The sequence below is a fragment of the Corythoichthys intestinalis genome, chromosome 11, assembly GCF_030265065.1.
Source record: "Corythoichthys intestinalis isolate RoL2023-P3 chromosome 11, ASM3026506v1, whole genome shotgun sequence".
Lineage (NCBI taxonomy): Eukaryota > Metazoa > Chordata > Actinopteri > Syngnathiformes > Syngnathidae > Corythoichthys > Corythoichthys intestinalis.
The window spans coordinates 38,267,698-38,290,972 of NC_080405.1; the positions used below are offsets into that span (position 1 = coordinate 38,267,698).

The 23,275-nt window shown below is 38.2% G+C and overlaps 1 protein-coding gene across 4 annotated transcripts in view; it reads right to left on the bottom strand.

Moving 5' to 3' along the window:
* The window catches only part of unc5a (unc-5 netrin receptor A), a 398,198-nt gene that overhangs the window by 164,147 nt on the left and 210,776 nt on the right, over positions 1 to 23,275 (bottom strand). For all 4 annotated transcript variants that reach the window (XM_057851224.1, XM_057851223.1, XM_057851222.1 and 1 more), the window contains exon 3: positions 8,442 to 8,585. In XM_057851224.1, the coding sequence (XP_057707207.1) occupies positions 8,442 to 8,585 (144 nt within the window). The remainder of the gene's footprint in view (positions 1 to 8,441; positions 8,586 to 23,275) is intronic.

Here is a 23,275-nt window from a genome sequence, read left to right on the forward strand (position 1 = left end):
AGCTGCTCAAAGCGGGCTAAGTGCTACTAGTTGCGTCGAGCCAACACACTGTCATTCACTGGACATGTTGTCTCTAATAGCGAGAGAAGAGCTCGTTACCGAGCTATATACTTGCACAAATGACACTTCTGGTTTCGGCGGTGTTATCTCAGTAATAAAAGAGTCAGATCGAAACCAAATTTTTAATTACATTATGGGCAAAAATCTTCGGCTACCGAAATTTCAGTGCCTCTCTAGTACAGTGGGGCAAATAAGTATTTAGTCAACCACTAATTATGCAAGTTCTCCCATTTGAAAATATTACAGAGGCCTGTAATTGTCAACATGTGTAAACCTCAAACATGAGAGACAATGTGAAAACAAAAAAACAATCACATTGTTTGTTTTTTAAAGAATTTATTTACAAATCATGGTGGAAAATAAGTATTTGGTCAATACAAAAAAGTTCAGCTCAATACTTTATCTTATGTACCCTTTGTTGGCAATAACGGAGGCCAAACGTTTACTGTAACTCTTCACAAGCTTTTCACACACTGTTGCTGGTATTTTGGCCCATTCCTCCATGCAGATCTACTCTAGAGCAGTGATGTTTTGGGGCTGTCGTTGGGCAACACAGAGTTTCAACTCCCTCCACAGATTTTCTATGGGGGCTAGGCCACTCCAGGACCTTGAAATTCTTATTACGAAGCCACTCCTTTGTTGCCCTTGCTCTGTGTTTGGGATAATTGTCATGCTGAAAGACCCAGCCACGTCTCATCTTCAATGCCCTTGCTGATGGAAGGAGATTTTCACTTAAAATCTCTCGATACATGGCCCCATTCATTCTTTCTTTTACACAGATCAGTGGTCCTGGTCCTTTTGCAGAAAAACAGCCCCAAAGCATGATGTTTCCACCCCCATGCTTCACAGTGGGTATGGTGCAATGCAGTTTTCTCTTTCGTCCAAACACGAGAACCTGTGTTTCTACCAAAAAGTTCTATTTTGGTTTTATCTGACCATAACACATTCTCCCAGTCCTCTTCTGGAAGATCCAAATGCTCTCTAACGAACCGCAGACAGGCCTGGACGTGTACTTTCTTCAGCACGGGGACACGTCTGGCAGTGCAGGATTTGAGTCCCTGGCAGCGCATTTGTTACTGTTGTCCCAGCTCTCTGTAGGTCATTCACTACATCCCCCCGTGTGGTTCTGGGGTTTTTGCTCACCGCTCTTGTTATCATTTTGACGCCACGGGGTGAGGAGGGAGTTGAAAGTCCGTGTTGCCCAACGACAGCTCCAAAACATCATTGCTCTAGAGGAGATCTGCATGGAGGAATGGGCCAAAATACCAGCAACAGTGTGTGAAAAGCTTGTGAAGAGTCACACAAAACGTTTGACCTCCGTTATTGCCAACAAAAGGTACATAACAAAGTATTGAGATGAACTTTTGGTATTGACCAAATACTTATTTTCCACCATGATTTGCAAATAAATTCTTTAAAAATCAAACAATGTGATTTTCTGTTTTTTTTTTTTTCCACATTCTGTCTCTCGTGGTTGAGGTTTACCCATGTTGACAATTAGAGATGTCCCGATCGATCGGGATGCCGATCAATCGGGTCTGATCACGTCATTTTCAAAGTATCGGATACGGCAAAAAAATATCGGACATGCCTTTTTTTAATATTTATATATATACAGTGCCTTGCAAAAGTATTCGGCCCCCTTGAATCTTGCAACCTTTCGCCACATTTCAGGCTTCAAACATAAAGATATGAAATTTATTTTTTTTGTCAAGAATCAACAACAAGTGGGACACAATCTTGAAGTGGAACAAAATGTATTGGATAATTTAAACTTTTTTAACAAATAAAAAACTGAAAAGTGGGCCGTGCAATATTATTCGGCCCCTTTACTTTCAGTGCAGCAAACTCACTCCAGAAGTTCAGTGAGGATCTCTGAATGAGCCAATGTTGTCCTAAATGACTGATGATGATAAATAGAATCCATTGTAATGTGTATGTGTATGTGTATGTGTAATGTCCAGAATGTGTAATCAAGTCTCCGTATAAATGCTCCTGCTCTGTGATAGTCTCAGGGTTCTGTTTAAAGTGCAGAGAGCATTATGAAAACCAAGGAACACACCAGGCAGGTCCGAGATACTGTTGTGGAGAAGTTTAAAGCCGGATTTGGATACAAAAAGATTTCCCAAGCTTTAAACATCTCAAGGAGCACTGTGCAAGCCATCATATTGAAATGGAAGGAGCATCAGACCACTGCAAATCTACCAAGATGGTTAAAATTGACGGGAAGATGGATGCAGCCAAATACAGGAACATTCTGGAAGAAAACCTGTTGGTATCGGCACAAGACCTGAGACTGGGACGGAGATTTATCTTCCAACAGGACAATGATCCAAAACATAAAGCCAAATCTACAATGGAATGGTTAAAAAATAAACGTATCCAGGTGTTAGAATGGCCAAGTCAAAGTCCAGATCTGAATCCAATCGAGAATCTGTGGAAAGAGCTGAAGACTGCTGTTCACAAACACTCTCCATCCAACCTCACTGAGCTCGAGCTGTTTTGCAAGGAAGAATGGGCAAGAATGTCAGTCTCTCGATGTGCAAAACTGATAGAAACATACCCCAAGCGACTTGCAGCTGTAATTGGAGCAAAAGGTGGCGCTACAAAGTATTAACGCAAGGGGGCCGAATAAAATTGCACGCCCCACTTTTCAGTTTTTTATTTGTTAAAAAAGTTTAAATTATCCAATAAATTTGTTCCACTTCACGATTGTGTCCCACTTGTTCTTGATTCTTGACAAAAAATTAAAATTTTATATCTTTATGTTTGAAGCCTGAAATGTGGCGAAAGGTTGCAAGGTTCAAGGGGGCCGAATACTTTTGCAAGGCACTGTATATATATATATATATATATATATATATATATATATATATATATATATATATATATATATATATATATATGTACAGTATATATTTTAATTAAATTGTTTTCTAATTGTATGTAACGTTACATACAAAATGTCTTACACTCATCCAGAGTCTTTAGTTTTGGCTTAAAGTAGGACTATCAAATTTATCGAGTTAACGGCGGTAATAACAATTAACTATTTAACGCAATTAATGCATGCGCTGCACTACCCACTCACGCATTGTCGCTTTTAATCTATAATGGCACCATTTTACGTATTCATAGAGTTAAAAGGCAACATAAAATGAGTAGAAAGAATTTTGGCAGCCTTTGAAGCCTTTTTTTTATTGGCTAAAGCCTTACAATCCCTCTCTCAACAATTAGAAATATTGTGGGAAGCAATGTGGGGAAGAAAGGTAGTAGTTGATCTTTTTCTTAACACCCTATGTTCTTTCCCAACGTAGAGAAGATATATCAATTGTTACCACTAGGCACAGTCATGGTTACACTTCCCATCATGCATTTGGGCAGAAGTTAAATGGCAGCAGTATCATTTACTAACAGCTCAACAAATGCAGTACACTAGATGGCAATATTTAGTCACTATATACAAAGTCACATTTATGCTTTAAGAATTACAAGTCTTTCTATCCGTGGATCCCTCTCACAGAAAGAATGTTAATAATGTAAATGTTATCTTGAGGATTTATTGTCATAATAAACAAATACAGTACTTATGTACTGTATGTTGAATGTATATATTCGTCCGAGTTTTATTCATTTTTTTCTTAATGCATTGCCAAAATGTATATGATCGGGAAAAATTATCGGGAATGATTGGAATTGAATCGGGAGCAAAAAAAAAAGCAATTGGATTGGGAAATATCGGGATCGGCAGATACTCAAACTAAAACGATCGGGATTGGATCGGGAGCAAAAAAACATGATCGGAACAACCCTATTGACAATTACATGTCTCTCTAATATTTTCAAGTGGGAGAACTTGCACAATCAATGGTTGACTAAATACTTATTTGCCCCACTGTATATAATACATTATTTATGATGCAAGAATTGTTAGACTCTTGATAACACACTCCTGTTATGCTGTAAAGACAAATAACTCTTGAGTTCTATAGCCTGTCCTCTGTGAACTGTAGATAAAGTAACAAGTTTCGGGAACTCTTGATCTTCTACCAGCAAAATATAGAACTGTACAGGACTTTTTCCCCATATTCCTCACTTTTAACCTTAGTGCTTTGATCTTTTCTTGAAAGAACTGTATAGTGGTTTCCAAAGTCATTATTATCACATAAGATCAGTCTGTGGCAATTACGTCTATCAAAACCTGCCATATTTTGTATCAATTTCTTATATATATTTTTAAAATAATTTTAAACTTATTTTTTTCTCATTTTTGTAATTCTGTAAATATCCTCTTGTTTATGTTTTATCTGGCCAATAAAGAGTGAATGCAGTGTTTTTTCTAATGAACTGAAGCCTATAAAGAACATGTCAGATACAAGCGAAACGAACGCTCGCTTTACATCTTAATGAGTGACTGAACCCTCTAACAGGGTGAGATAATGAAGGCCAGTCTTCTGAAGGTCCTGTTGTGCACGGGGAACACTGTTGTCTAGAATAATGCATATTTATGTGAGAATTAATAAGCAGAATGCTTTAAAATACTATAACAGAAAAGGGCTTCCACTAATAAAGCTTTGAGGCTGCAGTAGAGGATGAGCTTGTGTTCCCCTGACAGATTTATGGTCGGTACATTGCAATAAATTTTGAATCTTTTTTTTTTTACTCAGCTACTTTCATCTGGATCATCGCGGATACAGTCTATTTCGTGAAAAATATGATCATGAATACTCAATTTAGTGTGCCACAATTTTTTTTACTTTAAAAAACATATCTCCCTGCAAGGTAGAAGAATCATTGCAAGAGGAAGCATTAGAAGATAAAGGTCACTAATAACACAATGTGGATTATTATGGTCTTATTCCATCCCATTAAATTATACGCAGTTTCTTTATGCACATCTTTTAATGCATGATATCATGGTACAGTGGAAGCCCCAATGTCAAACGCCACAAACGTTATATAATTTGGAGGTCAGCCAAAGATTTCTGAGAATATCTATCTCAAAAATCAACTCAGTCAAAGATTACCGTTTTTTCTGGACTATAACTCACATTATTGACTGGGCCTGCCATTTATACTCAAGATTAGACATGTGCCGGTTACCGGTTTCACGGTTTACCGTGGTGTGAAAACGTCGCGGTTTCAAAACCACTAAAATTTTCCGTCATACCTTAGTACGGTATTCGCTATTTTTCAATTTAATTTATAAAACTAACGTATACATTTTTAACTAACTTATTAACTTATGAATTCTTTGTTCTTTTTAACACAAAGGCATGGCATCATGTAGACTAGAGTTGACACAGTGGGCTGAAAATGGCGAAACTTCACTTGAGCTTCCCCCCTCAAAAAAAAGTCATGCAGTATATATTTTTAATTTTATTTAGAAGTGTTTTTACTTTTTATAGCAATTATTTTGTTCTTACTCTAATATTGAGCAACTTGAGCTGTGGCTGTGGGTATAGTCTAGGTTCTATTTATTTAAATTTTATATAATATTTGTTATTTTTTGTTAATTTATTTATTTTCACATTATATTCATGTTCCAATTTGCAAATATGTTTTGAAAAAATCCTGTTCAATGGATTTTTTTTTTTTTTTTTTTTAAACCCATACATCTAAAAATTTTGGAGCTATAATTGCAATACCGTGATACCGTGAAACCGCGGTATTTTTGCTCACGGTTATCGTACCGTGAAAATCTCATACCGGCACATGCCTACTCAAGATGGACTGATATAATGTTAAATGTTAAGAATTTTACATTGTTTGAAATATTGACAACACTAGACACCCAATCCATTTAGACTGGGAGGGGTGAATGAACGCTTATAGCCAATCTTTGCAAATCACCATGTAACACATCATTGACTTCACTATCAGTTGATGGGGCACAGGGTTCGGAGACGATTCATAGGGGGCCTATTTTCGAAAACTTAAAATTCAAATATTTTCAAAACCAAAGCCGCTAGCGACCTAAAACCAAAACAATCACCTCTCTTAGACCTATATGAGTCTCCAAGAGCAGCGACATAAAAAAATTAAAAATAAAAAAAATCAAAGTCGTTCCCCAATAAAATCCCGATTATTTTTTATAAAAGTATAACAAAACTTAAAAAGCTATATAAAGCTAAAGCTATATAAAATTCTCAAATGTTATGCTGTTAATCACTCATTTTTCACATCAGAAATTTAATACTTGAGAAAAACATGCAGAATCATCTTAATTTTACTCAACAAAAGCAAAATTTGTATTTTTCTATGTACAATCAAAACTTATTTAGTTTGAATTAGGCTATTGTGTAGAGATACAAAATCCTACATGCCAGCCGTCACAAAACAAATAGCTTTTTAAGTTGAAAATTCTTGTAAAAACATGTTTAAATCACATGATTTCTATTAATATGAACGTAAAACAGTCTAGATTCTTGGTTTAAAGCAACAACAACAACAAAAAAAAACCCAGGAAGTTATTGTTCATTTGACGTTAATAATTCAAGCCAAAGTTACGGCATTGTGTAATGCAACATGGCGGCGGTCACAAAACGAAGAGCTTTTTAAGTTGAAAATCCTTGTAAATAAATGTTTAAGTCACATAATTTCTATATATATGATCATAAAACAGTCTAGATTCTTGGTTAAAACAATAAAAAACGGGCAGTTATCGTTCATTTTATAGCTTTAGCTATTATGCTCCTCTTAAGTGGAACGAATTGCAATCTACTCCTTACAGTGAATCATTCATTTTGGTGATTTTAAATCTCTTTTGTCTGATATTTTTACTGATCATTGTAACAGTTTCCGTTAGTGTATTTTGTGTTGTCCGATATTTGTGAATATTTCTTTGTGCTCAGGCCTCTCTTGTAAAAGAGATGTTAATCTCAATGAGACCGCCTGATAAAATAAAGATTAAATAAATAAAAAATAAATAAATAAAAACAAATTAAAATTTTAAGTAAATATTTCAAGCCGAAGTTACACTAATTTTATCCAGCGATTTTTTCCCCCCACAACGTTTCAAAGTGCGTTCATGGTGCTATTTAATATAATAATTACCTTAAATCCTCGACCAAATGACTCTTGAGAAACTCCTGCCTGCTTGTATGTAGTATAACCTTCGTCCTATTTCCACCTAAGTCCGGCGTTAGAACGCAGCGTGTGTTTGAGTTTATCATAGTGAAAGCCAACTCAACGTTGTACCTGGGTCGGCCCCCTACGGGAAGGCGTGGCGCAATTTCTGTGGGAGCTGTATTGTCAACTGATGGTGGAGTCTATGAACACATAATTTGTTCCCAGGTTCTAAGTGGTATTTCCTAGTTTGTTTCGTCGCATTGGCATATAACAACACTTTTCATTCCCAAAAAGTTTGGGTTTGTGGTCACGACTTTGAAATTCTATTTTACACTTTTCTTTACTGTTGTATTTTTGAATGCTTTTACGTACTGTATATACATGTACAGTTTCCTCCTTATATTGTAGACTTAGTTTGACTGGAAACACAAAGAAATGACATTCAACAAATATTTTCTGCATAACTACGACGTAAAATCGGAAATTTTGAATATAGCCTCTAATTTTAGCAAAACCAAACTTTTACCTTTTTAGTGGCACTTTTTCATCTAGTTTGGACCCAAGCAACACACATAAAATGATTACAAGCCAGGACCATTTTTAAAAAATTCTGTAACATGGTGTTTTCAGGCCATTTACAGGTCACTTTCTATTCATTTGAGGGCATTTACAGGTCACTTCCTGTTGAGTTGGAGTCACAGCCTATTCATTCTGGGAGATTCCCGGGCCACTTCCTGTTCTGTAACCCAAAATCAACAGGAAGTGACCTATAAATGCCATAAGATTGACACGAAGTTACCCAAAAATGTGCCAATATCAACAGGAAGTGACTAAAAAACAACAGCAAATGACCTGAAATGCCCCCAAATTATTCATTGGTTGCCATTGACCGCCATAGACATCCAATCCATTTGAAGTGGGAGGTTCAAATGAATTGGACATCTACTAGTGATGAACTCAATTTAATTCACTGCAGAAGGATGAAAAGAGCATGTTTTTCTGTTTATTACTTGTATACTAAAATTTTGTAGAATTATTTCCTGAGCAATGTATCGATAATTGTTATGTCGACAAATTACGTTAATCGTTATTGGAGCGACGTATCGCAAATCGTATTTTATCGTGAAGTACACAGAGTTTCCCACACCTGGTCTGTAATGTTACCTAACACTGTCCGACCATCGAGTAAACATTACCCAGCACCAGAGGCAAGAAGCTTGTGATTAAGAAGCCAAAAAAACGGTAGGCGGAAAACATAAAGTTCACCTTCCAATGGTGTTTTCACTCTAAAGACTTAAACGTGGACTCACAAGCAATTCTGATGTAAGCTTTCTGGCTTTTCTGAGTTCCGGTGGTGCTCCAGGCGACACACTGACACCAGTACTCATCCAGGCCGAAAATCTTCTCCACCTGCTGTCTGGTGATTTCTATTGTCACCTCCATGACTGGCAGAGCTGCAAAGGAAAAAGAAACAACAACAATATGAGGTAAATATGGTCGACAGACGGGCAAGAATGAAATCTCATTTTCACTTTCCCACCAACATGTAAGTCATTTTGTAGAAATCTAGCAATGTAATTTGGAAAAAAGTACAGAATAAACAAGCAGAGAGCTATGACAATATATGTGCTTGTTAAATGCAGAAAATGAGAAGAGAGCCTAAAGGCATCACTGGTCTCATTTGGAAGGCGGTTAAAACAGCAACAGTTGGGATGCAATACAGAAATTCAAAATAACACACAGCCCATCCAGTTCCTCTATAGATGGAATGCAAGCAATTAAACCTCAGTAATATACCGTAATTTCCGGACTACAAGCCGCTACTTTTTTCTCTCATTTTGGGTCCTGCGGCGTGTGCAATGATGCGGCCAATTTGTGTATTTTTCTGACGGCTGCCAGGGGCGCTCGAGCATGGAATGTGGGAGTGAGACACGTGGAATATATGTGTCGAGGAAGACGCTAGTTTGCACTACTACCGGTAGTTTAACTTTGTACATTGTGCATGAATAGAGGTGGCGAACCCTCGTCTTTGTGCATGAGTAGAATTGGCAGACCTGCATCATGGAAAATGCTAGAAGAAATTAAATTGGCCATCCGAGTTGAATGGGACGCTTTGATGACGAGCGGCGAGAGATCGTTTGCCAAGACTCGCCGAATGCGAAGAGCAGCTTTGGGGGAGCCTAGCATCGTGAAGCGCTGTGAAAGAGTCCGCCATCACCAGTGGGCTTTGAGGGGACAGTCTGCTCAGGACGGCACAGGCTGGGAGTGAATCTGCCTCATTATGGGAGACATTGAAGGCGACGCGAAGGACAGACTGAGTAGGTGGGTGCGTGGCGAAGTGCATCTGAGGGTCTTCATATCCGACACTGAGGGTGAAGACTTTCATGGTTTGAATGCACAGGAAGAAGATGGAGATTGCTAACAAAGACTTTTATGTTTTTATTAACCAGCACAATTAGTGCTGCACCGCCATGCTGATGTGATGCAACTTCCGTGCCGCTGCTATATAACTGCCGTGTTTGCCGGCGCTGTTTGGAACGAAAAGTTAAGGTGTGTTATTAAACGTTTGAAAACTGTATTTCTTTGTCAATGTCTCATTTTACTAAGTGGGCACACGCGGCTTATAGGCAGGAGAGGCTTATGTATGTACAAAATGGTTTTTCCTTTAAAAATGTACTGGGTGAGGCTTGTAATCAGGGGCGCCCAATAGTCCAGAAATTACGGTAATCAAAACTGCTTACTTGCAAAAGGACAAATATGATGACACCAAAGAAAATTAGGACACAATTTTTCTTGTATCGCGATTCCTGTCAAGAGTTATGAATTTTGGAGACTAGCTTTCATTTTCATTTAACCTTGTATTGATACAGAAATCCAACCCAAACCTATTTTCCTTATCTTGAGCAGCAGCCTTCAGTCTTAAGACGTGTCCTACTTTCTTGCCTCCGGATGAAGCGATATCCCTGTTTTCCCTTCAGTTCCCTGCTCACCCCATCTGATCTTTCCTCTCTGGGGTCGTTTCCAGTGAGGTGTTGAACCTTTCCTATGAACACAAAGTATTCTAGGAGGCCTCAGAGGACACATCTGCAGGACTGGCAAGGCAACGCGTGAGCGCATGTACTGTAGACCGGTTGTATATTTAAGTCTCAATGGAGTGTCGCTCTTCAATGCCCATTTGCATAAAAGCACTTTGTGACACTCTTGCACTTCGTACACACACTTGAGCTGTCTGCGTGATCGCTTCACGCTCCAAACACAAGCTTGCCTAAGTGGCACCTATCAGACCATCAAACCTATACAGCAATTTTGTAAAGCACTTGCACGGGTTCGAGATATTCAGAAAATTTGTTGTTCTCTGCAAACAAATGCACTCAATTGAAGTGAACACTGGTAATTAGACATTGTAAGTGAACAACTTGAAGTTAAAAAAGTTGTAGAAAGTAGGGGTGTGACAAAATATCGAAATGGTGATATATTGTGGTATTTTGTATCCCAAAAGGTTATCGATATGCTCCTGCCAAGAAACGAGATATCGTTTTAAAAACGTGTCAATCATAGCCGGAGTTTGACTTTGGGGCAGGGGAGCACAACATGTTGATGACCCTGAAACGCAGTGTCAGCAATAAAATTAACTTACAAGAATATTTATAATATTAAGTTGACAATGAGCGTTTTTTGTTTCCCATCATTCTTGAGGGGAATTCTAAATCAGGCTGCTTAGGCAATACTTTTTGCCAAGATTGTCATCCATTGAATATGGTAGGCCCGTCGTTGTCGTGCCAATGTAGTTACCCCAGTCAAAAATTGTATCCCCTGGCCGGAGCCATATGGAGGTAGATTTGTGTCTTTATTATTCAATAAAAAAAAGTTGCTTCAAAAAAAAAAAAAAAAGTTGCTTCAATCAAAAAATATATTTTCAACCCCCCCACCCCCAAAAAAAAGTGTTGGAATGCAAAAATACATTTGAAACAAAAAAAAAAAAAAAATGCATGTGAAAGCTATTTTTCTTTGATTGTTTTTTTTTTTTTTTTAAATTGAAGCAACTTTTTTGATTGAAGTAATGTTGATTTGATTTTGGGCCACATTTTGGCTAGGGCATTTTTGTCTTTATATTCAATCAAAAAATAAGTTGCTTCAAAAAAATATATATTTTCAAAAAGAAAAATTACTTCAATCAAAAAAAGGAAAAATTTCAAACATGGAAAGTGGTTTTGAATGCGAAAAAATATTTGAGATTGAAAAATTTGCATTTAAACACTTAATTTTGTATCGAAAAAGTTTTCTTTGATTGAAGCAATCCTTTTTGTGTTTGGCCCATATGATGGGTAGGACATTTGTGTCTAAATCATTTAATCCCCAAAAAGTTGCTTCAATAAAAAAAAAATATATATATTTTCAATCAAAGAAAAAAAACATTTGAAAAATAAAATTGCCCTCCCCTATTATTTACTTTATTTTTTATTTTTATTATTATTTTTATTTTTATTATATGCAAAGCAATTAGAGTGGGAACGTTCGTTCATTCGAAACCAGAGCATTCACAGTCATTCTGTCTGATTTTCAGGGCATTTACAGGTCACTTGCTGTTCATTTGAGCGCATTTACAGTTCGTTTCCTGTTGAGTTTGAGTCACTGGCTATTCATTTGGGTAATTCCCAGGTCACTTCCTGTTCTGTAACTCAAAATAAACAGGACGAGACCCATAAAATCATCCAAAATCAACAGGAAGTAACTGAAAATCAGCAGGTAAATGACCTTAAATGGCCCAAAATTACCTCATTGCCTAGCATTGGCTGCCACTGACGGCCATAGACGTTCAATCCTTTTGAAGTGGGAAGGATGGCAGTTCCTACACTAGAAACTGACCGTTTTCCTCTCAACTGTGGGAATGAAGTTTTAATACCAGTAAACTACAATTTACTTCCCCAAAAATATGACTAGGACACAGGATGGTAAACTGTGCATGTGACCCCCTCCCCCTCAAAAAAAAAAAAAAAAAACTAGTGCAATCAATCCAAACCTTTCTCACTATAGCCGCATGTAAAATGAAATACAAATTCAGACTATGCAGTAAAGCTGCAGAGATGAAATATAGTACAGCATTAAAAAAACGCAATGGCTTTGAGTCAGACTGAGCGCAGAACAGTTTATATATGCATATCATTTGCCGTATATTAGAAGCCATATAGTATATTAGGTGCTCACTAACAGCCCTTATTCAGTGCCTACCAAGACTGAAGAAATGTAACTGATTAATGCAAACTTCTTGTCTTTGAGCTACAGGGTGAAAAGAATAAAAGATCAGAATGTAGATGCAATGCATGAACAATAGCAACCTGAGGTGAGAAACTCTAAGAGGAGCAATTTAAAGCTCTGCTTGCCAGTGTAATTGCATTCTGTTTCCTTATCTCTTCCCGTCTCCATAATTACCTGCCCGCTGTGTCTGACACCTTAAAGAAACACTGCTGTAAGGCAATCCGTCCGATTTCTCCCCAATTAGGGCGCAATACAAAATAATCATGACGTTAGGAAGTGAAAATAGGAATTCACATTCATAGACTTTGATATTGACACTCACTAATGACTCAATTATCAAAATGACTACCACCTATATCTCTACTAAATATATATTTTAAAGTATATGTATCGCATATGAGTATGTATTATGTTTATACAATACAAACAAATTAAAATTTCAGAGTATTCACATGACATTCCTGTTAAGTCAAGATTAACAGTGTTTCCTTAGGTCTCTGCTTTGAGCTTTTTTATCTTTAAATCTGCCTTTAATTAAAACATCAGAACACTAGAACAATCAACATACATATAGCGGAAAACACAGACAAGACTGAAAAAGCAGTTTCTGCTCTTGCACTCCTCTTTAAAAGAAACTGCTGTATTTTAAGCCAAAAAAACTTGTGTATGATAGAACAATATGTCTGTTTGCTGCCATAGCAGATTCATGGCGCATTAAGCCTCCCGACCTATTTGTTAATTTGTCCGTTTTACCCTGAAAACTCCCGTTTACAGACGTCGCGCAACTGCTTTTGTTCCAACCCAGCCAAAAAGCGAAGGTAATTATATTTATTATTCAAAATGTCTGTCGTTTTTAGCTTAGAATCATTAACTGATGTCTCATATTTAGTTTAAAAAAAAACAAACAAAAAAACGACTTTATAAAATTATTCCCTCGCGTATATTAAACTTATAGACAAATGATGTCACGATAAAAAAAATGATGTCTGTAAAAAAGTCACGGATATCTACCTCGTATCTATCGCTTAATTGTATTTTTTTTTTTTTGTTACTGTCGCATTTTCTCTAATATGTTAGATTATACATATTCGATCCAAACAAAAAAAAATATTCACTCATATATTTTGAACTTTTAAACAAATTATGTCAATGAAAAAAATGGCGTCTGTAAAAAAGGATATCTACCTCATAACTATCGCTTCATGCTATTTTTTTTTTCTTAGTGTTGCATTTTTTCTGATATGTTAGATGATAAATAATCGATCCAAACAAAGAAAAATAGAAAAATAATTTAAAAATAAATAAATAAATAAATAAAACTTTACTCAAGCTTGTAACATGGTCAAGACCAAAGAGCTGTCCAAAGACACCAAAGACAAAATTGTCCACCTCCACAAAGTTGGAAAGGGCTACGGAGCAATTGCTAAGAAGCTTGGTGAAAAAAGGTCCACTGTTGGAGTAATCATTGGAAAATGGAAGAAGCTAAAGATGATGGTCAATCTCAATCAGAGTGGAGCCCCATGTAATATAGTGCCTCGTGGGGTCTTAAAGATCCTAAGAAAGGTGAGGAATCAGCCCAGAACTACACGACAGGAGTTGGTCTGAAAAGAGCTGGGACCACAGTTTCCAAGGTTACTTTTGGTAATACACTGAGATGTCAATGGTTTGAAATCATGCATGGCACCGAAGGTTCCCGTGCTTAAACCAGCACATATCAAGGCCCGTCTTAAGTTTTCCTACGACCATTTGGATGAAGCAGAGAAGTCATGGCAGCAAGTTTTGTGGTGAGATGAGAGTAAAATAGAACTTTTTGGTCATAATTCCAAAAATGTGTTTGGAGGAAGAAGAATGATGAGTACTATCTCAAAAACACCATCCCTACTGTGAAGCATTGGGGTGGTGGCATCATGCTTTGGGGGTGTTTTTCTGCACATGGAACAGGACGAGTGCACTGTATTAAATGGGGCCTTGTATTGTGAGATTTTGGGAAACAACCTCCTTCCTACAGTCAGAGCATTGAAGATGGGTCGTGCCTGGTTCTTCCAACATGACAATGACCCGAAGCACACAGTCAGGAAAACCAAGGAGTGGCTCCGTAAGAAGGATAAAAAGGTTCTAACATGTCCCAGCCGGTCTCCAGCCTTAAACCCAATAGAAAACATTTGGAGGGAGCTCAAACTATGCTGTTTTTAGCGACAGCATAGAAACCTAACTGATGGGTGGGCCAAGATCCCTCCTGCAGTGTGTGCAAACCTGGTGAAAAACTACAGGAAACGTTTGACCTCTGTAATTGCAAACAAAGGCTACTATACCAAATATTAACATTCGTTTTCTCAGGTTTTCAAATACTTATTTGCAGTTGTATCTCTCTCACAGTGGACATGAACCTACGATACGAAAATTTCCGACCACTGCATGATTTCTAAGTGGGAGAACTTTCAAAATAGCAGGGTGTTCAAATACTTATTTTCTTCACTGAATATAATATATAAAATAGCAATTAAAATTGTGGTCTGTTTTGGAAACAAAAAACAAGTCGACAAAAACTGACAGGTCACTAAGTAGAAATACTGTACTTGGAAATATTTTAAGAATACCAACTGACTTTGCAGTCTATACACATGAACCTGAAGGAAGATTTTATCTTGCTGATGGAGGTTGCAACATTTGATAGAAATTGAGCAGACCCTCAGCAAAACCGGACGCCAATGTTGGCGCCGTTGCTCACGGCCAGCATTTTGTCTCACCTAGACAAAACCCATATAACATAAAACACATACTGTATTACATGCGAGAAATGATATATTTGGGGGGTGACGTCTGGGTAAGGGTGGGGCAGAATGTAAGAGTTCTAACTGATGCCACATAGCGCAAAAATCCTGGCAGGTAAGCACTCATAAAAGAGTTTCTTGCTAAAACTCAAAGATTCAGCACTCAATTGTTCTCAGCTAATGCACATATTCAGCACTTATATTCAAACATGTTTCATGTATTTTAAATCAAATCATCAAAATGACTGGTGTGTCCCTTCAAAGTATTCTGTGAAACTGGAGAATGTTTAATGGAAACAATCTCGGAGCACACAGCGGCAGAACAGCCACAGGCTTTGTCTGTTGATCGTCAACACTGACAGAAGAGAAGCCAATTTTTGAACGAAAGGACTTTGCTCACTCTGCGCGGGTGTTTTGAATTCCAGATGGACACTATGATTTCATGCAGATGCGGCCTGTTAGATCATAATTCTGCAATTTCTGAGCCCGTTACACCAATGTTTAAGTGGAAACCGTTTTTACTAGGGTTGTTCTGATCATGTATTTTTTGCTCCCGATCCGATCCGATCGTTTTAGTTTGAATATCTGCCGATCCCGCTATTTCCCGATCCGATTGCTTTTTTTTTTGCTCCCGATTCAATTCCAATCATTCCCGATAATTTTTCCCAATCATATACATTTTGGCAATGCATTAAGAAAAATGAATAAAACTCGGACGAATATATACATTCAACATACAGTACATAAGTACTGTATTTGTTTATTATAACAATAAATCCTCAAGATGGCATTTACATGATTAACATTCTGTCTGTGAGAGGGATCCACGGATAGAAAGACTTGTGACTTTGTATATTATGACTAAATATTGCCATCTAGTATATTTGTTGAGCTTTCAGTAAATGATACTGTAGCCATGCCCAAATGCATGATGGGAAGTGGAACCATGACTGTGCGTAGTGCTACCAATTGATATATCTTCTCTGCATTGGGAAAAAACATAAGGTGTTAAGAAAAAGATCAATTGCTACCTTGCTTCCCCACATTGCTTCCCATGATGTTTTTAATCTTAGGGATAGGGATTGTAAGGCTTTAGCCAATTAAAAAAAGGCTTCAAAGGCTGCCAAAATTCACTCTACTCATTTTACGCTGCCTTTTATCTCTCTATATAGGTAAAACGGCGCCATTACAGATTGAGCGCGACAATGCGTGAGTGGGTCGTGCAGCGCATGGATTAATTGCGTTAAATATTTTAACGTGATACATTTTTTAAAAAAATTAATCACCGCCGTTATCAGGATAAATTTGATAACCCTACCTTAAGCCTAAACTAAAGACTCTGGATGAGTGTAACATATTATGTCTGTAACGTTAAATACAATTAGAAAACGATTTAATGAAAAAAAAAATATAAAAGGCATGGCTGATACTTTTTTGCCGATTCCGATACTTTGAAAATGACGTGATCGGACCCGATCGGACATCTCTAGTTTTCACAATTGTGCGTCAATTGTCACAGATTTTCGATATTCATGGTCGGGTCTGGTCTGTGCCTCTCCAATCGCAGCTCTCTTATTCAGGAGTTCAACTTTCCGTTCAACATTTGGAACACCGGCACATTCATCAACGTCACTTCTCTTTCAACATGCAATCACAGTAAAAAAAAAAAAAAACAGGAAGGTTTTTAGAATAGCAACACTGTCAGCTATGGAGGTGAAAGCCATCGTCTGCGAACCTGCTGTGACTGGAGGTGTGTGTGCATGGAGCGAGTTGTTGCCATTTTTGTTTGGTGAGTGTGCTGTCACAGTCGCTTTTCCGGCCTTTCTTGATTTGGGAATTTGCGAGGAGGAAATATGGAAGGGCAAGGAAATGGATTTTGTAACCAAGCAACAATAAATACTCGAGAGGCACTCAGAAAATGAGGTTGCGGGCACTCTCAGATTGAAAAAATGTCTCGTAATCAATAATCTAAAAGAAGCTATCAAAATCCTCTATCCTGACTGCAGACTTGAGAGGGCTCAAAAGTCAGCAGAGTTTCAGCAAATTAAAGAGGAGGCATCAAAAAGGACTGAAGGCGATTTTAGATGAGTTTGCCAATTCACTGACCTTACAAGCTGGGCATCTTCAAGCAAAACTACAATACAACTTAGTTCCTGATCTACTGGCAAGTTGCTATATTTGGCAGCTGGATATGGTTTATTTTCCTATTCGGCATGTGCCGGTTAACGGTTTCAAGCTGGACCGTGGTATGAAAACGTCAAGGTTTCAAAACCACTAAAATTTTCTTTCATACCGTAGTACTACAGTATATTAGCTATTTTTTATGTCCCAAAAATGCAGCGAGAAATGGCTTGGAGTGGCAGCGCTCACCCCTCCCCCTCCGTTTTTTTCTCTGTCGGTCCGCCGTCAAGTTAATGTGCTGTCAAAAACGGGGATACTACTTCGACGAGGGAGACCCATTCATTCGTCAGAGCACTGTTGCTGTCGAAACGACACCCGAGCCTTTTCAAAACCCCCTCAAAAAAGTCTAGTCTAGTATGGGAGTATTTTGGCTACCGAAAAGAAACAGACGGCCACGGCTCATAGGAGGATGGAAAGCCGACGTGCAGGCAACACCTCCAACATGATTTCACATTTACGTGACCAACGTCCGTCACTTTATGTTGAGATAATTATCTGGGTTTGCTTGGTTGGTTGATTGAATATTTGCTTGTGCTCATATATACCATAAATAATACATATTGCCATATTTTTCTTACGTATATAACCAGTAAATGATTATTGCTTGCTATACCAGATTGTAGTATAATGCTTAAGTGTTACAAAGAGTAAAAGAGGGTCGGGGTGACAACTGTTTTGCTTCATGGCCGCACCATTGCGTAACTAGACCTTCCGAGGCATCCTCAGCACCTGGCGTCTGGACTTTCGTCTAGACCTCCGAGGACAATTTTCCATCCGAGGACATCTTCCATGGCCGCAGCGTTGCATAACTGAAGTGTCTGGATTATTTTGACTGTTTATATGATTATTTTGACTGTTTACATGTTTGTTTACATAAGCTCTTGCTTCCACACGCTGTATTCACTCAGTTCCACCTACATGCACACACATATCCAATCGAAAACCACATGGGTGTCGCCAGCTTGCTTTCCCCTTCCCTCAGGGCGGCTTCCATCTTGTTTAGGGAAAATCCCTAAATAAAATACCAAGGAGGATTTTTTCCTTTAGATCAATTTTGGTGACTCATGAGCAGAGGTTGCGCTAGACATTTTCGTTGTCTGTCATTTTGACTGACAGGGTCATAAAAATCCGGTCATAGTCTATTTTTACCGGTCACTTAAATTTTTAAAATGATAATGATGACATATTCAATAGTATTTAGTTTTCATTCATTTTTAATTAATATTGTAACGCTTGCTTGGCGGCGAAAAATTAGACACGGGAGTCGTGGTATTTTTCTCCCTTTTTACTCTGCTTACCGCCAACAACTCCGCCCCCAAAGAAAAAGAGGCAACGATATAGACCCCAATCACCAACGTCACACAATGATCTTAATTGTGGTTGTCAGCTCAAAATCTTCTAAATATATATTAAATGCATCTTACCAGATATAAAATGCCTACTACATAGTCTGTGGTGATCGTTTGGTGCCCAGATTTCTTGTCGAATTACAGCAGTCCATCTCGCTCTCATCCTCCCGGGTCTCTCAGAATACCGTAGAACTTCAAGTCTCTCCGTCTATCTTTTCTGTTACAGCAACCAATCGCCACACACGCCTTCACCATTTTGATTATTAATATTAACGAGCAGAAAAACACGCCGTAATAGGAGGCATGTACGTAGCGGTAATGTGTAAACATGAACAGCTGACACACAATATGGCGGCTCCAGTCAGGGGGGCGGAGTTGTGGCGTCATGTGATTGGGCGGCAATCTTGTCCATCAATTGGATGACGCGCTGGCACACCAGGTGCACCAATAAGAACCTCGCGTTGATGTGTCAATCACGGTGCCGCCGCCAGACCCCGGTGACGCTACAATATTCTGACAGAAGAGCCAACGACGTCATGCATTAAGAGAGACAATAGCTAATTAATATGCTAACTCGCCACCCTGTGGTCTGGGGTGTGAATTGCAACCTGTCAAAATGACGGACGGACGTCAGTTTTTTCCGTCACCGTTTTAAAAAAACGGTCAACGACGGAAAATATCCGGTTAACGCGACCCCTGCTCACGAGTCACATTTTGTTCTCCTTGGCCAAGAAAACTGAGTGTCTTCTCTCCTTATTTTTGGGTAATTTTACAATGTCTACCTAAGGATCTATTTTTGAACTTGACATTTATTTGGTCCTTCGAGCCAGATTGCGACATACCTGATGTTTCCTGGAGCGGAGGGGATTTCCATTCAAAGCGTGCACGTCCTCGGTTTTCGAGGGGACTGGCCTCACCTCCGCTTCTGGAGGCGAAGGGTTGAAGCAAAACCGAAAGGATTGAAGACATCTCACGGTAGGATCAGCCAAATTGTATGATTGTATGAGTGAATCAATTGGGGCGGCTGATTAATTTTTTTTAAGGGCGACGGTGTCCTGTACGTACTTAAACTCCGTGATAAAAATAGACGCACCTAGAAAGGGAGCGATACGATATTTCGCGTCTTTTCTGGGTGCACGTTCCGTGTCTATTTTGATAGACGCACCTAGGAAGGAAGTAATTTCATTATTTTGCATCGAACTTTGGAGCTAAATCTGGTGCTTGAGGCTCTTACGTGGCAGGGAAGAGACTCGTATCACGTGGTCGTGATATACATGTGTAACGCAGAGTGCTATTGGTTGAAGGTTAAATGTTTCATTCGCGTCTTTTTTGAATGCACGTTCCGTGTCTATTGTGGTAAAAGTAGACGCATTCAAAAAGGAGGTGACACGATATCTTACGTCTTTCCTGGGTGCACGTTCCGTGTCTATCATGGTAAAATCTTGAGAATACTAGTCCCCCTCAAGTCAGGCAGGTGTCTGTAAATCGGTAACAGGACAACGGGTCCTACGCGCGTCTATTAGGGCAACGGGTCCTAATAATAATAATAATGCTATCCAAAAATGTATCCATCCCTTTACACAAAACTTAAGGTAAATAAATGCTGTCATGAACTTTTCCCACCAGCTACTAGAGTTCACTCCAGCGTGTTTCGTGTGTCTAGCGATGCTAAAACAAATACTATAACGTAAGCTTGTTAACGAGGCTATTAACGTTAACACACATGCTCTGTCTCTTGCTCTCACTCTCCATTAATATTCAACTAATTAATAATAATAGTAGTAGTGGTTTATTAACATACATTTCTGCATCATAACTTGGACTGAGAGAGAAATATGTAGAAAATAAGCAAGTCTTCAAACATGATGACATGGAGCTTTAACGTCAGTGAAATGTCTGCAATATAATATTTATATACACACATACAGTGGTACCTCTACATACAAGGTTATTTCATTCCAGGACCTTGTTTGTAAGTCGAAATGGTCATATGTCGAGCAGGATTTTCCCATAAGAATACATTATAATTCCATTAATTCTTTCCAAAGCCCGAAAAACCTACACTAAAATCTTGATAAATGCTGATGTTACCAGTGTTGTTAACGGCGTTACACAGGTAAAAAAATAAAAAAAATTAAAAAAATAACGCCGTTACTGCGTTATTTTTTTTCAGTAGTGAGTACCATAATCTACTTAATTACTTTTCTCATCCTGCTAACGTTACTGACAATGTAAAGGCGTGCCTTACGATGCGTTACTACGTTGGTTGAATGACGCGAGAGAAGTCAGAGACAAGGACTCATGGAGACAAGAGAGCAGAGCAGGAGTGGGGAGGAGGGAAGGAAGTTGTGACACCTTGGAAACGCGATGCTAGGTGGCTCCAATAATACCTGACTGTAGTCGATAGCCTACAATTACGCCCACATGATGCTACAATACGATGTTAGATATCACATGTATATAGAACTAGGTGCGAAATGACAGACAAGGCGGTGTTAGCACATGTATAGAGACCTAGATGCAAAATGGTAGACTTGCCGGTGTTAGTAAACAGCCGCCATCTTAAAGCTGTAGACTTCTCAGGCTCTGTTGTAGTGAACCTTCTTAGTAACTTTTTATCTAAAATACTCCTAAATCTGTTAAATCTTGAATCTATCTTTAAATGATAAAACAGTTTATGTCAATTTTCACACGTCCAAAGTAGACAGAAGGAAACTAATGCAATAACGGAGGCATTTTAACAACTTGAAAGGTTGATTCACAACATTAACTCATTTGCTCCCAAAAAACGTATAAATATGTTCTATTTTTACTTGTTTCAGTGTCCCAAAAACGCATTTATACGTCTTTTACGATTTTTTTCACAAAAGACATCTCTAGATTCTGATACAAGTTCGCTCCAAAGCACAACACTCAAAATCCATTTTAAAGCAATAAAACTGGCCACTGGAGGGCAGTAGCGCATTTGGTAAGAACTTATATCGGACCATGAAAGGAAATGAATGAAGAGAAATAGTCAGGACACGGAAGTTGGAAGAAGTAAGAAACGTGAGAAAAATGTGGAGAACGATGTAAACACAAGGCACATGCCCCACACCTAGTTCCCTAGGTGAATTCTGTTATGAGGTATTGGTCACTACAAAAGACAGATAAAAAAAAAAAAACTATCTTGATGAGACAGACAGGCGGTGATGAGGGAAAAATTTACCTCGTCTGCCGATACAGCTGCAGCCACAACAGCGTCATCTCTCAGTTCAATAGTTTAGTTATGTGTAAATAAATTGTTACTTTACTATCAAAAGCTCTATTTGTCTTGTTGTTTATGTTATTTTTAGAAGGAAAACATTCAGATGGTTGGGATGTCACAAAAGCAAAAAATAGCTGTGTTAAAGTCAAAGTTATGTTGAAAATGTATGTTTTTCTCTGTTTTTTCATCAGAAATAAGACATTTCTCAAACTAAGCTATTTTCTAATGCAGATATCTAAAGAATGGGAAAAGATATTAACTTACTTTTTTCTCCTGCTGAAAGAAGAGAGTCTAATCTTTCTTTTGGTGGGTTCCATGCCTATATAGCAATAGAACAGAAGTTTCTGTGGGCCTTGCAAAATCAGTCAAAATCCAGTAAAACGGCTGGGAGCGAAGGGGGTTGCTCCGGTGAAAATGGCTGGGAGTGAATGAGTTAAATGACTTCCAAACATAGCAAAAGATACTATTTTTTTGTTGGAATGAGAAAAAAAAAACATGATAACAGCAGTTACTTTTCCAAGTAACTAATTATTCTTACATTCAGGTAACTGAGTTACTAAATCATTTACTTTTTGGGAGAAGTAATTTGTAATTGTAGATAATTACTTTTTTAAAGCAAGATTAACAACACTGAATGTTACTATTGCAAATATCGATTACAAAGAGCAAAACAAATATATTAGGAATAAAAATCGGAATAATAATATAATAATAGTAGTAATAATAATAATACCTGTAATAATAAACCGGGTTCTAATGTGGCGAATGTGTTTGCGTGGTGTACCTGAATGTATCGCGTGGCTGACTTGATAGAGCGAGCCTTTTAACTTTGTTTACTTTCTGCGGGGGACACTTGGCGTGTTGTGCTGCACAAGTTGATGGAATAAATGATTGGAAACCTGAAGAAGTTGGCGATTTCTTTGGCAATGATACCACAATAATAATTGCTACCTCAACTTATAGACCGCCGAGAGACCGTCATAGACCGTCTACAGCTGTATTGTTGAGCGAGCCATATCACGGATGCGCACCCCATGCTTATATTTTTCGATCATATCTCCATGTCAATGGTAACGGTAAGCATCACCTTTTTCCTTTTTTTTCACCACCTGCACTAACATTGTTGGAACCCATGTTGATTTCTCTCACAAGAAAATCTGCCGTGCGTCCGTCTTGCGTGAAAACAAAGAAACTGCGGTGCTGTCATAGATCGTCGTATGTCGAGCATGTCGTCGGATGTAGAAACAAATGGCGAGTCAAATTTCACGTCGGATGTCGAAGAGATTGTGTGTCGAAGCAATTGTATGTTTAGGTACCACTGCATTTTAAATTTTATTTAG